Genomic DNA, 16,706 nt, shown 5'->3' with positions numbered 1-16,706 from the left:
CTGTGAAGGAAATATGAAAAGGTCTGGGAGACTTTGGTGTATACGCGTGTATCTTAGCCTCCAAAATGAATAAAAGCAAAACAATGCATCCATAAGAGGAAATACATATATTTCAGTATTTCAGTACAGGAATTCCTACAGCAGTTTCTTAATTGCTTCTTTTGAAACGTGTTTAATTGCAATAGTTTCTACATATTTGTAAGATAAACCTGTACTAATAGATGCCAATTGAAAGTTCCTCATGGTGTCAGTGTAGTCTCTCACATGATTTATGTATTGCAGTTTTCTCAGTGCTAAACCAGCTTTTGCATATGTGGCTAAAATTAGCTGGAAAAATAATTGAGAAATTACTTATTAGCTCTTTATCATTAGACATTTTCTTGTCAGTATTTTGTTCCATTTCTTTCCCAAGTATTAAGCATTATTATTTCATTAGTTGGGACTTAAAGATCAAATGTTTTCTTTGGAGAGTGGGCTACTGTATTTCTACTAAAAGTTTCTTTGTCTCTGTGTTTTGGAAAGGTACTTTGGTTCTGGCTCGGCTCCCAGTAGTGGTATGGTCCTCATGGAGGTTGGCTTACTCAGTGGTTTCTCTGTGTCACCAGATTTTGTTCCATTAGACAATACAGTTAAGAAGACGGAAAAGGATAATGGAAAAGTCAACCTATACTTTGACTCTGTAAGTTGGAAATAACAAAGAAATGTGTTTGTGGTGATTTTAATCTTGACTCTGACATTGTTAGGCTTAAATTTGGAAAGACATTATGATTGTGTTCTTTGGGGACAATCAACATCTGCTATTTACATGGAATTAATAGTTCTTCTGGTTTTGAGTGAGACTGATTGGATAGGTGCAACTCAATTGCATTTGTAAGAAGTTTCTAAATTAGACCTCTTAAAAATCACACATAAGAAGGCAGAAATTTAATGAAGTCTGCAATTTGACCAAAATGACTGCAAATGAGATCATCATCTTTATATACATCCTGACTCTTAAGCCTTTAGAAATGGACTACCATTAAGCTAAAAGTCCTTAGCTCCTCCATGAAGCCACCATCCCCAGGGTTCTCAGGATGTTTCTCTTCTCTTTTCCTAGCTAAATGAAACACAGGTTTGTGTGGATATTCCAGCTGTGAGAGACTTCAAGGTGGCAAATATCCAAGATGCTTCCGTGACTGTACTGGATTACTATGAACCTAGTAAGTGTCAGTCATTTCAAATGGTACTTAATTATTCAGAAGTTTAAAAGAAGGTTTCTTCTTGTAGGAATAGGAGAAATTTTAGTGAAGAAAAAGCTGCATTGAACTGTGGTCTTTTTGGACATTTACATGCCCAATTTGCTAACAAGTAGTAGTGTTTTCACATATCTACTGTCCTAATGGGTTGATTTCTCAACTCTTGCAAATTGTTTGGCCCAGTATGTACCCAAAACTATCAAAATGAAGCAGGAGCTTCACTGTGATTCACGTACCAAGTTAATAATTACCTCTCCAGTAGCTTTGCCATCTGTTTCTTACTTAAACTAAGAGTCCTTCTTGGGAGAAAATACCAATGTTTTGACTTCTGTTGTTACCTAAAAAAAGGTGTACATTGAAAGAGGAGTTTTAAAGGGCTTTTTTGTTGAGAGTGGGCTTTGGGTTGGTTTGCGTGTTTGTTTGTATTTTTTGGGGGGGTTTTTGTTTGTATTTTGCTTGTTGTTGTGTATGAGTGTATTATATGTATTATGTAGTATATGTTGTGTAGAGTCTGTTTTAGAGATGGGCAACAATTTACAAAGGCTTTTTTCAGAATTAAAAGCAAGAAAAAATTACAGGCTACTGGAGAAGATACTAGATTTTCATTACATGAGCCACTTGGTACATTATTAAGGATTTGGGCTTGGTTTGAGATAAGGCATAAAGAGGTTGTATAGCAACTTTTTCATGCTTTTTTTAGCTCAATACAAAAGACAACCAGATATGATGTGTGCTACTTCATCTAGATGAAGATCACATTTATTCTATATAGGCTGAAATTATTGTTCATTCACAGAATTTTACAGGAAAATAGGAAATTAACGGTTATAAGTACACTGTCCATTAATTAGAGCATGTTTAAGGGCTAGAGGCTTAAAAAATTACAGCAAATTTTTATTTGAGAGAAACACATAAGCCCTAGAATTAGAAGCTGAAATGAATTTCAAGTTCCTGGGAGAAGAGCTCAGGATCTAATCTTTCATGAGAATGCTATTAGATAGAATAATAAATATGTTTGTTGCAAAGTTACAGGTAAATGCACATGTAAATATTTTTATTATATTTAAATAAATTTAGTTCATAAATTCTCAGTTAGCAAACTAATATTAAGAACCAAAATTTATATTATGAAATCAGAGCTGTAATTTCTTTAATTTCAATATAATGATTTGTGGAAATATTATTTTACAGGACACCATTCCTATCAATATATAGCAAAGATATATTATTGATCAATAGATATATATATATATGCCATGATTGAGTTCTTCTGGGAGAATTCCTTCCAGTCTAATAGAGGAATGTGATTTTATTTTAAATTATTATTTTCTATCACTGTTGTAGTTGTTGACCCAAGCAGCAGGGATATATTTATGTGATGATTACAGATTCATGTCATATTCAGAGCTAGGAAATGCTTTGGAATTCATTGATAAATGTGATTTTGTTGTGGCAGATAGTACAATTGACATATGGGTAAGAGCTGGCTTGGATGCCAGTACAGCAGTATTCTCTTACCTGACATTTATAACTAGCTGGATGTCACTGTTTGGTAAACATTTTGGCCCATAAAATTACCTGTTTTTTAAATACCCTGAGGCTTGTAATAAAAATGAATATAATTTTAGGTAAAAAATGCTACTACTGAAAAAAAAAGAGGTTGCAAGGTCTCTAGTTGGAAGGAAAAAAAAGAAAAAAACCCACTATGAGGAAGAAACTTTGCAAAAGCTTGTTCTGTGAGCAATTACCATGTATTGATGTTTCTGAAATGAAATGATTGAATGAATGATTTCTAGTCTGGCTCTGTAGCAATCCTTCAGGGAATGGGAGAGTAAAATACAAGAGCAGGACCTAGGTTAGGTAAGCAGTCCCACATTCAGGAAGCTGGAGCTCCCATACATGATAGTGAGAGAAAGCATCAGTTAGAAGAGACCTGGCTCTTAAATATGATAGCCAGCAGCTTGCCAGGTAAAGCATCTGAGTTTCTTTGTCATGTAGGTGGGGGCAAAATTCCTTTCAAAATGTTTGTCCAAGGTTTGTGAACAGATTGTGTCTAACAGCTGAGATTGAGTCTATGAAAGTGTGCCTTTCACCAGGTGTTGACCTGAATATATTAAGATGTTCTGGGTGAAGAAAAATGAGTAATGGCTGGGCTTAAGTATCTGGGGAGTGTTTTGCAGTGTATGGTGAGCTCTGTGTCAGAGTTGAGTGGATCCTTTAAAAATGATTTCTTTTTGAAGCTGGGTTCTTGGTTAATTTTCAGAAGTTCATTAACTGATGTTAACTAACCTTTCTGAACAGGAAGAAGAGCAGTGAGAAGCTATAATTCAGAAGTAATGCAAAGTATAACCTCTTGTGACTTCTGTGAAAGTGATTGTCACCTTTGCCACCGAGATGGTTCTGCAGCCTTGCGTCAGCACTCTTCATTGGCCTCCTTGTTCTGTGCACTCTTTGTCCTTCATGTAAACTTGCTGTGCAATTGGGTGCTGTAAAAGGAAACAGATTATGTTTCACATCTAAGGTTTCCATAAATTATCCAAAGAAAATTTTATGTTCAGATACCAGCCCGTCTTTAGTGATTACCATGACAAAACTCCTGCTGTGTTCAGGGAGAGCTGGGCTGGCCCATATGGTAAATTTCTGGCTGTGCCAGAAAACTTCTACAAGTGTCTGCTGGAAAAGCTTTCCAAATGTTAGTTTCATAATGAATTTATTTTCTGAAGAAGCACAGAGTTACTGAGAAAGCAGTGTGATAAAAAGTAAGCTTAGCTCCACATTCCCACTTTGTTTTTACCCCAGCTTCCAACTGTGCTTATTTTTTAGCAATGTTAGTTTACCATGCTTTTCCAAAGCACTGTCTGCTTCTCCATTAGGGTGTTGATAAGCAATGGTAGGAGCTTGGTATCAGAGCTCACTTTGTTCTGTTCTGAAGATGTGACACTCAACATTAATACTGAATTTCTCTGTGTGCTCTCATGGGGAATAATATGAAAAAAAAAGGAGCTGGCTTCAGAGCAGATCCAAGAGCCAAAAAGTACTGCATTTACAAACTGCTGAATGCTCCAGAAAGCTGTCAGTCTTCTTTTTTTTTTTTTTTTTTGAATCATTACAGAGCAGGTAGGTGGATTTTTTGTCAATTCATAAGCTAATAATGCTTGAAAATAACGCCTCAGGATGTTCTAATGCATTTTACTCTGAAAAGCTTTTTACTGTAAACATGTCAAAGATAAAGTCTGTTTATCAGACTTCATTTTTACGGGGTTATTCAGAAATAAATGCAATTCTCTTTCCATGTGAGAATGCTGGTGTCAGCTGGCATATATTTATGGCCAGATGAAGGAAGTTTGCTTTGAACCTGTTCTGGTTTTTTTGGTAACTCCTAGAAGTGTCTCTGGGGCATCATTTATGTCTTGCGCTTTCAGCGTCACCTTGTCAGCAGTTCAGGTGGCATACCCCAAACAGTTGTTTACTGCTCTCAGTGCCATGTGAGTTGGTGGCCCTGGTGCCATCTGTGCCCCTGTTGCTGGTGGTGGGAGAGGCTTTTAGGAGTCATGGGCTGCATATGCACTCAGTCCAGACAAATAATTCACACGCTTGCTTTACTTTAGCCACACCATGTATGCTCAAGTGCTCTGCTGAAGTGGAATGAAGGAGAGGGATGGTGAAAAGTAGCAGGCACCACTTCTACACCCAAACCTGCTCTTTGCACATGGGGAGAATTACAGATCTCTGTGAGTGTGGAAATGTGTGAGCTTGGGAGCTTGTTGCTCCTGAGTGAGTGTATGAATGCCTTCGTTGTCTGGCAGCCAGTCTGTCCTTCTTGTAGACTACCTGTAATATCTAATGCTTGTTTCTTTTTGATTAGACAGCCAAGCTGTTACACTCATAGTTACTGAAATGAAGTTAATAGCTGTCATGCTGACTAAGAGAGGTGGAAATTTTAATTTTTATTGATTCCCTGTCTTTCATACCTTTTTTAGACGGAGTGTGTTTTTGTGCACATGTAATAATATGGCAGTCACTTTCCTTGAGCAATTTCTAATTTTTATTCCATTTTTTCTACTGCTTAAAATGTATATTTTTGTATTTATGCTCATCTATAATGTTGTTCACAAAGGAAATTTTGCATATTAGCATGGGAAGATGCGTGAACTTCCTTGACTGGGGGTGCCTTCTATTACCAATGTATAGGTTTTAACTGCAGAACTAGTTTAGATGGGGTTATTTGTTTTACTTCACCTGTTTTTGGAATTACAATGTTTTTCACAAATTGGGGTTCTGTCCTATTTCTTACGTAGAGCTTAGTCCTGGTTCTTCATGGTCTTTCATGCTTTTCACTTGTCCTTGGTGTGTTTTGGATTTAGCCTTTTGAGTAGTTAATTAGTGCCTGAGCAGAGTGTGTGTGCTGCTCTGACCCACATGAAGTAATGTATTTATTGAAGCCAAACACACTGCTTAGTCACTTGGATGCAGGATCTTACCCCCTGTAAGCCATTCACCTGGTTACATGGGTCCAAAGCTAAGAGAAATGAAGATACAGAATTAAACACAACTCTACATCTCAAATCCTTTATTCATTTATGGGAGCCTTAATCTGACTGTGCCAAGTTTGTAAGATCTGGAAAAAATTCTCATCTAAACTGGGATGTGTTTTTTCGTGGGTTTGATTTGTGACCTATGAAAGTTGGTCTTGTCTTGTCTTTGAGAACAGCAGACTTGACTTGTCATTTGTCTCCTTTTAATATAATTTCAAAAATCTAAAGCTCACATACTTCCAGGTTTTACTATATGCAGGGCTTCTAATAGGGACATTGGTACCTGATTAATGATAGGATAAAGGGGCTTATTTTCTAGACAAGATATACTGGAGATAAATTGCTCTTTTAAAGTAGATAGTAGGAATAAATTAGTTCTGTTTTGCATGCAGTCCAATCTTCCTGTAAATCCTCCAAGAAAAACAGATTTAAACTGCTTAGTTGAATTTTGGACAGTGCAGCTTTTACTAGTATTCCCTTACATTTGTTTTTGAGACAAACAACACATGTTTTTAAATTACTTTTGGCTGCCTTGCACACTATATTAAGAATCATCAGTCATGATATACCATGTCAGGGAAATTGTTGGAGTCAGTGAATAAACATCCTCTTTTATTTTGCTTTAGTCTATACATAAGGCATTTTATTGCAGGCATCCAAATCTGCATCTGTATCAAGCTATTTTAAAGAAACCATGTACATTGTGTGACTGTAAACAAATGTTTACACTAGGTGGCCTTTAACATTCCTGCATCAGTGCCTTCAGCCACTTTGCAATAGTGGCTGGTGCTTTGAATGAGTTGTAGAGGATGAAATTTGTACTGTGGTGGCAGTGAATGGAATATTATTTGGCATAGTGACTTTTTTTTTTGTTTTCCTCATCGTTGTATGGGAACCTTTACACAAATGTTCGGCATATATATTATTCCCATTGCTCTGTGACACCCATTTTGGATGTTAGGGGGGCTGTGCTCCCACTGAAGTTAAAAGGAAATCTTGTAGTAAAAAGTCTTTTGGAGCTCTTTAGCAATAAGGTCTACAAGGAGTTTTAAGGAGTGATGCTAAAAACAGACATGAAAAGGTATTTTGTGATGGCATCTTCATGTTGTATTGTCTGAGCATTTCTGCTGTTCATTGAAATCTGAGTGTATGCTGGTATTTCCCATGCCCTTTTCAGCCACAGGGTGTCAATGGACATGGTCTCTCTAGGACCCTTAGTATGCTATTCAATCAGTAAGAGATATTTATTTAGGATTGAGTCTATGATGTATTTAAAAGGTGTTCCCCCTGAATTCTGCCTCTGCTGTCGTCCATGATCTTAGCTGAGGGTTTCTCTACAGGTTTTGATATGGGTGTCATGTAGAGATCTTCTATACTAAATGCTGTAGTACAGAACAGGGAATGAGTGCTGCTTAACAGGTTTAGAGCACCTCAGAATCTGCAGCTGGGCCAGTTTGGTTCCCAGCATGGCACCACCACAGAATTGTTTATGTTGGAAAAGACCTTTAAAATCATTGGGTCCAACCATTAAGCCAGCTTTGCCAAGTCTGCCAGTAAATCATGTTTCCAAGTGCTACATCTACACTCTTTCTAAATACCCCCAGGGACAGTGACACCACTTCTTCCATTGGCAGCCTGTTCTGATGCTTAACAGTGAAGGAATTTTTCCCAATATCCAATCTAGACCTCCCCTGGCACAACTTGTATCAAACAGAAGCACTGCAGGTATTCCCAGTTAGCTTCCATACCACATGCTCCTGTTCACTTCACAAGCAGGAGTTTGTGGCTTGTGCACATCAGTGGCACAGGATGAAAGGGGGTGGTGGCCAGAGAGCTGCAGGAGAAGCAGGAGAGGCAGATCCATAGAATCATAGAATGTTAAGGAGTTGGACTGGACTGTAAGATCATCTTGTTCTAGCTCCTCTGCTGTGGATAGGGACACCTCCCACTAGAGCAGGTTTCTCAAGGCCTTACCCAGCCTGGCTTTGAGCACTGCCAAGGTTGGGGCATCCACAACCCCCCTGGGCAACCTGTTTCAATGTCTCACTACCCTCACAGTAAAAAACTCCCTAATATCTAGCCTAAGTTTCCCTTCTTTCAGTTGGAGCTCATTACTCCTTGTCCTGTTAGTACAGCTCCTCACAGAGTCCCTCTTTGGCTTCCCTGCAGGCCCCCTCCAGACACTGGAAGGTTGCTGTGAGGTCTCCACACAACCTCTTCTCCACTCCCAACTTTCCCAGTCTGTCTTCACAGGGAATCTACCCTGGAGAAGAGCTCCAGTCCTCTTATCAGCTTCATGGCCTTCTTCTGAACTTGCTCCAACACTTCCATGTCCTTCTTATATTACAGGCCTCTCTTTCGCCTTGAAAGTCACTGTTGACAGTCAAACCTAAAGTACAAAAATTGGTTTTATTCAGTTATCAAAATATTATCCTGGCAATATTTCTGTGAATGTGTTGTTCAAGTTGGTATGAATATTGACAACGTTTGATTTTAGTTGAATCCTGCAGAAAGCAGATGCATATACATAGCTGTTACAGGCTGTGGTGTTCTGCAGTGTGCAATGTATGTGCATAAACACAAGATCTGCACAGTGCCCAAACCAACAATGCTGTGTAATGTTCTATTTTTAGGAAAGAATATATTAGAAAGCAACTAGTGCCTAATGGCATAATTTTTCTGTCTGAAACACTAAGAAAGAGGATTCAATTTTAATTCTAATGACTAACATTATTTTTGTTATAACATTTCTTCTTCTTCCATAAGTTCTTACGCAGTGAACCATGTCTATATGATCTGAAGATTTTGAAATTAGGTGCTTAATTTATCTATAAAATATAACAGCAGTTGTTTCCTTTTCCCCATATCAAAATATTTCACTTTCATATTGTTTCTTGTTTATTTTAATGTATTTCTGTGTGCCAAATGGAAATGCCATTGCTCTATTGCTATTCTATGCAATGAAATAAATGCTGATAGCGTGCTGTATTAGATTAATCTAATGATTATTTTTCCTATAGCTAGCTTGTTTTCAGATAGGTATGAGCATTAATGCCTTATATACTGCATTTGAGTCACCAGTACTCCAGTTTAAGGTTTATCTTTGAATTCAAATAATTTGCTGTATTTCTTAGTAGCTACCCAAAAACTTCATCAGCATTGCTAACATCTTATAATGTTATAATATGAACTGGGTTTTTTTGTTGTGGTTTTTAGTTTTCTTAGGTTGTATGGGATACTAAATCAAAGAAGAAAATAAAAATATGCTGGCTCAGAGAAGTATATAAGCAGGTATAATGTTCTACTCAGTGACACATCTTTTCTTTTTCCATATCAGAAAAAAGAATTTGAACTAAACAATTTGAACTAAAATTCTTGACTGCCTTGAGACATAGGCAGATCCCAATTTGATCTAAGTTAGGACCATCATTCAGATTTCCACTTTTGATCAAATCAGAAATCATAGAAAAAGAATGCTTTTATGAGCTGTTTTGAGCAAACAGAGATGAACTAACATGCCAACTATGCAAACAGCTTTTCTCTTTTCAAGTAATAAAGCAAATGTTAAGGAACTAGACTGTTTCAAAGGACTTTGGAAGATTGTCATTAGTTTATTTTTCTTCAAATAAAGTTTGCAATAGCTATTTTTAAATGCTATTAAAGATGACTTTTAATAATATATGTCTAATGTTTGCTTGTTTAACAATACAGCTACTTCTAGTAGATCAGTTTCTCTACACTGCTGACCATTACCCATCCTCAGCACTTTTTAGAGGTTTCCTCATGTGTGTTTTAAAGCTCAGAATTTAATAATATAAATAAAATTTTAAAAAATTATTACGACAGTGGCTTCCGTGGTTAGGCTGTAAACAGTCACCTCAATTTAAAAGTCTACTATTTTGTTCAACATGAAGTTATTGCAAAGTTTGCTGGTGTCTGTAAAAGAGGTAGCATATATAGTCTTATGTGATGAGCTCAGTTCAGGTAAGCCCCTTGTGGTCATGGAGAACTTGAGGAACTGTACTGTTGTGTGAAAAGGAGAAAATCATCCAGATACAGAGCTAATTGCTGAAGTGGAAGTAAAAGAGCACCAAGAGATTTTTATGCCAAAATATTTTATACAAACATAATTGAATTGATATGCAGATTTCTTTTTTCAGGTGACCTGCTATTTTAACTGCCATTTTTCATGGTTTAGAAGTTTGGTCTCCATGACACTGTCTTTTCCTAATTTTCCTCATAATTCTCTTGCTGTTCCTCCTGCCTGCCCTTGAAAGAGCTTCCTGGCCCATTTCAACTCTGAGGTCAGGATCTGCTCAGCCTCACTTACCTCTTTTGCCCTGACCACCTCTGCTCTACGTTCAGTGTCCATTTCTGTGCTGACGTGTCACAGTTCTCCCCTTCCCTTCAGAGCCTTTATGACCTGTCCAGACTAAAATCTTTGCTGTTCTCATGGAGAAGTAGCTATCAGCTCAAAATCAGAATGAGTAAAAAACACTTTGACTTGTCAGCACAGATTTATGAAGCTGAAATAATCTTTAACCAACCTAATAGCTTTCTGTGGTAAGATAATTGGCTGTATGCATGAGGATGAAGAGTGGACTGACTTTATTAAGGCTTTCTCTCATAATTTTTTCTGTTTCAATATTGATAGTAGTCCTAAATAAATCAAATTTGGAACGTGAGATATTCTGATGATAGACCAGTCTCTAGAAAAGTGGTTTTGGAGCAAGCTAAATGTAGAGTGGTAAAATGTAGAAGCAGCCAGAGCTTAAGTGTAAATATTTGTGCAGACATCCCTTCCTACACAAGAAGTGTTGGGCAGATGCACATGTAAGTAGTGCATGAGTGGTGATTCACCTTTCTCCTGCCCCATGGACACCTTTAAAAGAGCTGTGAGCCCCTGCTGAGGATGTGCTCGTGGTGGTGCTCACACTCAGGCTGCAGTACCCTGCTCCTTGTGCTGTGCTAGCACACACACACGCCTGCCCAGCCCTAGCTGGGTGTTCATATCCTGAAACCAGCCATGATCCTAGGCATGGCTGCTTAGCTAAGTGAGGATTTTAATATGTCTGAAGCAAAGAATGAGAAATCATATCCCTAATAAAGAGGAATAAAATGACATAAGAAAGAGCCCCTTGATCTGATTCTCAACAGCTGCCTACCAGGGAGACTGTATGGATTTTCCTGGGGCTTTTTCTGGCTCACATTGATGAAAAGGGAGGATTGAGCTGATGGATACTTTAGGTAAGTGGATAGATATTTTGTTATATTTTTTTTAGACAGGAATGCTCACTTAAAATGCTGGATCAAGTGGCAAAGATAGCAATATAAACACATATGGAAATAATGTTCTAAGAAAGCTCTGTGGTTTCATATGCAGAAAAAGATAGAAGCCAACTCTAGCTCAGTAGGCAGCTAATTAAGCCAGAGGTCTCTCTGTACATTGTATTCTAAGTTCAGTGCAAGAGCATGTATCAACAAGATGCCATGTGATTTTTCCCTTATAGTTCACACTTTGATTTCAGGAATGAACTATGCATCATCCCCATCATGATTATTTAAAGATGGAGTGGCTGGATGTTAGATGAGTGTCAGTGTGACAAATATGTCTCGTTCGTGTAGATAATCATTGTCCTTGATCAGTTGTTCACATGTAGTTTAGATCTTATTTTTCTCTTCCTGATTTTAATTGAATCTTAGAATAATAAAAACACAAATGCTTTTACTGTTCAACAACATGAAGTTTTATTGAAACAGTTCTATGCAGTGATTTTGCCATTGCTACATATTCTGCTTTCTCCACTTAAGATTGAATGCTACAGCTTTCATGGTTCCTGTCTCAACTCCATCCACCATTTTTCCAATACACAGAGACCAACCACAGTCTAAAAGACTTTTATTACAGGATACAGGAGAAGCAAAAAAAAGGTGTGAATTCTTTGTGAGGAAGCACAGCATGTGGTCTCAAAGTGGTACCTCTCACCAAAGGAGTATGAGACTCCACATAATACAGAAAACAAAGCCTGGTGTGATCAACACAGCTCTGCCTCAGCTGCTTCTCTGGTTTCATTATTTTTCCATTCATCCATAATGACTTTATTCTCCTGCTTTTGCAAGAAATAGAGCTGGGATAATGCTGCACAAGGTCATACACAGGAACACTCTCTAAAGCAATCCTAAACTTCAAGTCCCTCTAGATTAGCACATTTCACCTGGCAACCAGTGGGGCACATCTGGCTTGCAGGAGGTTTGAACATAGCCATTTTCCTTGGAGGTGATGGAAAACAAGTTATGTGAACTGCAAGCAGAGCTGAGCAGCGGCAGGCAGGAGGTGACAAGGAGAGGGCAGAACAAAGGCGGCTGCCTGGAGCAGGAACTGCCTGGCAGAGAGCGCTTGTTTGCACAGTCTCACCCAGTGCCCAGGCACGAGAGTGGCTGTCTCCCACCTGGGGAGGCAGCCAGCCTCTGTGCCTGGTCTCTGGCCAAAACATACCTTTGGCAATGGGATGTGAGTCTGTCTGAGACATGAGAAAGCTGGCTGTGTGGATGAAGGAAAGCAAGAGCGCAAGAAGGAGCAGAACTTTATTGCAGTTAGTGTTGGACTGTTAGTGCTAGATCAATATATAGATTAGTACTCTGTGCTAGGGGCAGCAAAACTGACTTTCCAAGCTGACATTTGTTTCACAGGTCACAAAACATTCCTATGTGTATTCAAGTTGCTTTTTCTTGGTCTGAACACAAACTTCTTGCTCCATGTCCCTTGCAGTGTGGATGGCTCTGTGAGGGATGTTCAGGAACAGAACATGCTGCTGCAAAGAACCAGTGAGAGTCAACAATGATCTTCTAAGCTACTGGCCATGCTTTGTTGAAGTCTGTGACAGGAAACCAGTGCTTTGACTGTGGGGCTCCTGGGGGCAGAGATCAAGAATTGTCTAGGAAGCTCAGCCACCATGGGATGATTGAATGAATTGGAGTCCCTTGAAGCTCCAGGAGGTAGGGGTGTGGTTAAGATATTTCTCAGCTATGTCTAGCTATTTCAAAAACCCTTGAACATTCAGGAGAGTCATTATTCAACAGTGACCATAAGAGTTAAGATTAGAACCAAGTTAATAAATTGCAGAAAGTTCTAGTTTAAACAGCAGGGAGAACAGGAGAAACAAACTGTTGTGCAGGCTGCTGTGGGAGACAGCCTCCTTCTTTCCTCAGAAAGAAGAGCAAGTTAGCAAAAGACCTTCTAATAATGACCCGGGTCTGTGTGAGACTGTCTAGGTGGTGGAGATGGAATAAGTAATCTCTTGACGTCCTTCCCAGAGCTGTTTTCTTATGAGCTGCTGTCTGCAAGCTCTGCTGCTATCACACAGAATTGGACAGTTTTTACAAGAGACCTACTGAAATGCATGAAGTGTAACTTTCTGCTGATGCTAAGGGAAGTGCTGAAAAACTGCTTTGAATTTACTGGAGTTGTAGTGGAGTTACATGGTGATTATGAAAATCTAGGCCATAATTCTCTCCAAAAGTCATTGCCAATTCTTAAGAGCAAGGTAGGACTGCCTGGACATTTGATTTATAATAGGGTTCACAGTATGTGCAGAATGAAAGTGATTCTTGAAAAGGCTTCATTAGAAAGTAGAAGATCAAGTGTCCTACAAGAAGAGTTATCAGATACAGTGATCTGAACTTTTGAGACTTTCAGGGGTTGTCTAGAAACAAGTAATTGTGACCCTGCAACCTAACTACAGATTGGAGCCTGCAACAACAGAACAGCTGTTTTCTCAGGCTGTTCCTAAGGTCAGGCCAAATAATATCTTAGGTTTTGTAGGTTTCAATGCCCAGCTCCTCATCATTATAAAAAGATTTAAATGTTGTGTTTGTGACTGTGGTGGTTACAGCTGTGATGTTGGATTACAACTTTCAGATTCAATGTACAGACTGTACCTGGGAAGAGTTTTCATTAGTGGCTATGATTTTGTGCCAAGATTTTTCCTCCATATCATATTTCTGCTGAAATTTCTTACTTCTTCACCATTTTCTTCCCAAAGATAAAATCAAAATGCTGGAGGTAACAAAACTGGAAAAATTCTACCAGGTTAAGTGTGTGCTGAAGGCAGGCTGGTTAGGCAGGTGTACACCTAGTGTCTTTGAAATAAATCTATAATGAGGCTGGCGTGGTCCCAGTCATTTCTATTATTGTATTTCTTGCTGTACTTAGAGTTTTGCTGCATTTTAAGTGCAGTGACTGACTGTGCAAGGGCCTTGGGGGTCCAGGACCGTAGAAGACCCCAAGAGTCAGGGCCCTTCTAGGGTGTCTCAACCATAGGAGTCCTCATCAACTTTCTTAGTGATTATCTCTGCTCTTGCTGTTCCCTGGTACCAAGGTGCTGTGGAAAAAAAAATCGTCTTATTTAAGCCACCAAATATCTGTCACGTATCCAACCAAATATCCCATATATCTATCTCTATATCTATCTCTATATCTATCTATCTATCTATCTATCTATCTATCTATCTATCTATCTATCTATCTATCTATCTATCTATCTATCTATCTATCTATATCTATATATCTCCTATATATATGTTGCTATATAATATATAGCAACCAAATATCTTTCACTGGTGTGCTGGGAAGTGCAGTGCAATGGGTGGTTGCTCCATGTTGACCAACAAACTGCTGCTCCAGCAAAGACTTTGTTGAGGATTGAACCTTGAAGGGGTCAATCATGTAACAGGGCATGTAGGGCATCCGCCTCAGTAGGCTTTGGATGCTGGATGTGGCTGTTGGCAACAACAACTTGACAAACCTGATGATTCAAAACAGAAACAACCTTGGGAGGCAATAGAGAGGGTGATGATATGGGCTGTATAACAAATAAGGAATTTCTTACCCCCTGGTGAGAATTCTCACTACCTCCATAAGGGCAGCTCGAGAAGAGAACAAGCAAGGACAGAGAGATGTCCTGACGTTGTTAAACTTTTAAGCTCTTGAAAAACTTCTTCAGAACTACTCTGTGTCTTTTCAAATATGCCATTAACATTTAGTGATGGAAGCCTGTCCTGGTTCTTCAACAACACTGCTTGCTAGAACTGCTAGTGACCATTCAAGGGACTCAAGAGAATTACAGAGTATAGCCAGTAAAACATATTTATCAAGAAGAAGTCAAACAAACCCAACTTGCAGGATTATGTGGAGGCAGCTATAAGTATAGGGAGAGATTTTCCACCTCTGCAACTTAAAAATTTTGCATATCCACATATGAATAGAAGCACAGAAGTTTGTGATTTTCTGTTTTACAGCTTGCAGCCACATATATAAATACCTTACATTTGAAATCCTCCCAAAGATGTGAAATGCCCAAAGGTGTAGGTGTGATATCCTGGCAGTTCAACTCAACATCTCCAAATGAGTGTTGATGAGGTTTGCACACTCATTTGATACTTTCTGTATTTCTGTTCTTCTGGGGTGCTGATCCTATGAAAGATGCCATGATGCTGGATCAGAGCAAATACCAGAATTGCAGCCCTTGAGTAATTTTAGCTTTAAAGTCTGGGAAAACAGTTGATTGCATCAATTTTAAAAGTCAGCTGCTGTGTTATTAATTTTTAAAAAAATTATTAGTTCTTGGTAAGGCAATAATCATTAGCACAAATGGGTGCATGCCTCACAGCACGTAGAGCACAGAGTCAGGCATGGAATTTTCTTTGGAGGCCACCAAGGAGTCTCAGCTGAGGCACCTTTTCAAAGTCCTGATGTAATGCTCATCCGCCAGCTGTACATATTTTGATTTTTTAGGCTGCCTTTAAGTACTTATGTTGAATATTTCAGAATCAGAAATAGAGATGATTTTCAGTTCTTGGTTTCTGAAAATCCCTGAGTCCCAGGGAACTGTAAGTGATCCGCTCCTTTGAAAATGAACTCACTGCTTTTCACTGACCTAACTGATTATAAGAGCTTACTGGTAAGTTAAGATTGGAAAAAAATTGCCAATAGGCAAAAAATGGAAAAAATCTGCACACACAGTATTTACATAACTTGTGTAATGCCTAGTGGGTGAGCCTGGCAGGGTCTGAAAACCAGGTGACAAAAGATATTTCTAATCCTTTTTCTCCCTATGCCAATAAAGAGCTTGGTGTAATTCTAGTTGCTGTCCTCAGCGCTCAGCATGCTGTATTAGATTTTATCTGGTTTTATTAGAGTAGTCCGTTTTTGTGAAAGTCTTTCCATACATGAGTTAAGCAGAGAAAATAAAGGAGGTAGAAATATTAAATGACTACACTGTTAGAGTATATTTTTTTTTTTATTTACAGTGGAGCAAACAAAGCTTATGTACCGCCATCTTTTATGAAGGAGGTTGATTCTCAGGCAGAAGAGGTTTGCATTTAATTTGTTATTTAAAATTCCATTTTTTTAGCTTATTTGGAGAATGATAGCAGTTTGGAGAAGGCACACATTTAGCCACTGTCTGTTTCCACTGGATCCTATGCCTAACCCATCCTATTACAAGGCTCCAAAGCCGCAGGAACTTACCAAGTTTCCTTTCAATCTTCCAGAAGATCTGCAAGTATTTCAGAAGGTCTTGTGTAGAATCCTAATACAAAATTATATCCCTTAATTAAATAAAGAACATGCAGTTCAGCACCCAAAATTTTTAAAAAAGGTTTTTCTTATGAATTTAATTATAGAGAATAAGAGAATATCTAAGAGAATATCTATATAAGAGAATATCTCTATATGAGAGAATATCTTTAAAAGCACAGGAAATGGTTTAGTCTCCAATGCCATGAAGAACAAATTCCCCTTGTGAAAAATTTCCTCTTTATGATAGTAACTGATGTACTAATTTTCTAAACAGATTTTCTGAAAACAGATTCTACTACAGATCAACCTTAAGGAAAGTTGTTCAGGTGCTAAACTAATGTGAAACTTCAAGCATGC

At 38.4% G+C, this 16,706-nt stretch overlaps 1 protein-coding gene across 1 annotated transcript in view; it reads left to right on the top strand.

Moving 5' to 3' along the window:
- The window catches only part of CD109 (CD109 molecule), a 71,388-nt gene extending 61,941 nt beyond the window's left edge, over positions 1 to 9,447 (top strand). The window contains 3 exon segments of the mRNA XM_036380302.1: positions 523 to 679; positions 1,097 to 1,199; positions 3,537 to 9,447. Coding sequence (XP_036236195.1) covers positions 523 to 679; positions 1,097 to 1,199; positions 3,537 to 3,727 — 451 coding nt within the window. The 3' untranslated portion in view covers positions 3,728 to 9,447.
- The last annotated feature ends 7,259 nt before the right edge of the window (positions 9,448 to 16,706 follow it).

Source organism: Molothrus ater, chromosome 3 (assembly GCF_012460135.2).
Source record: "Molothrus ater isolate BHLD 08-10-18 breed brown headed cowbird chromosome 3, BPBGC_Mater_1.1, whole genome shotgun sequence".
Taxonomy (NCBI): Eukaryota; Metazoa; Chordata; class Aves; order Passeriformes; family Icteridae; genus Molothrus; species Molothrus ater.
This window is presented reverse-complemented; position numbering and strand designations above follow the sequence as displayed.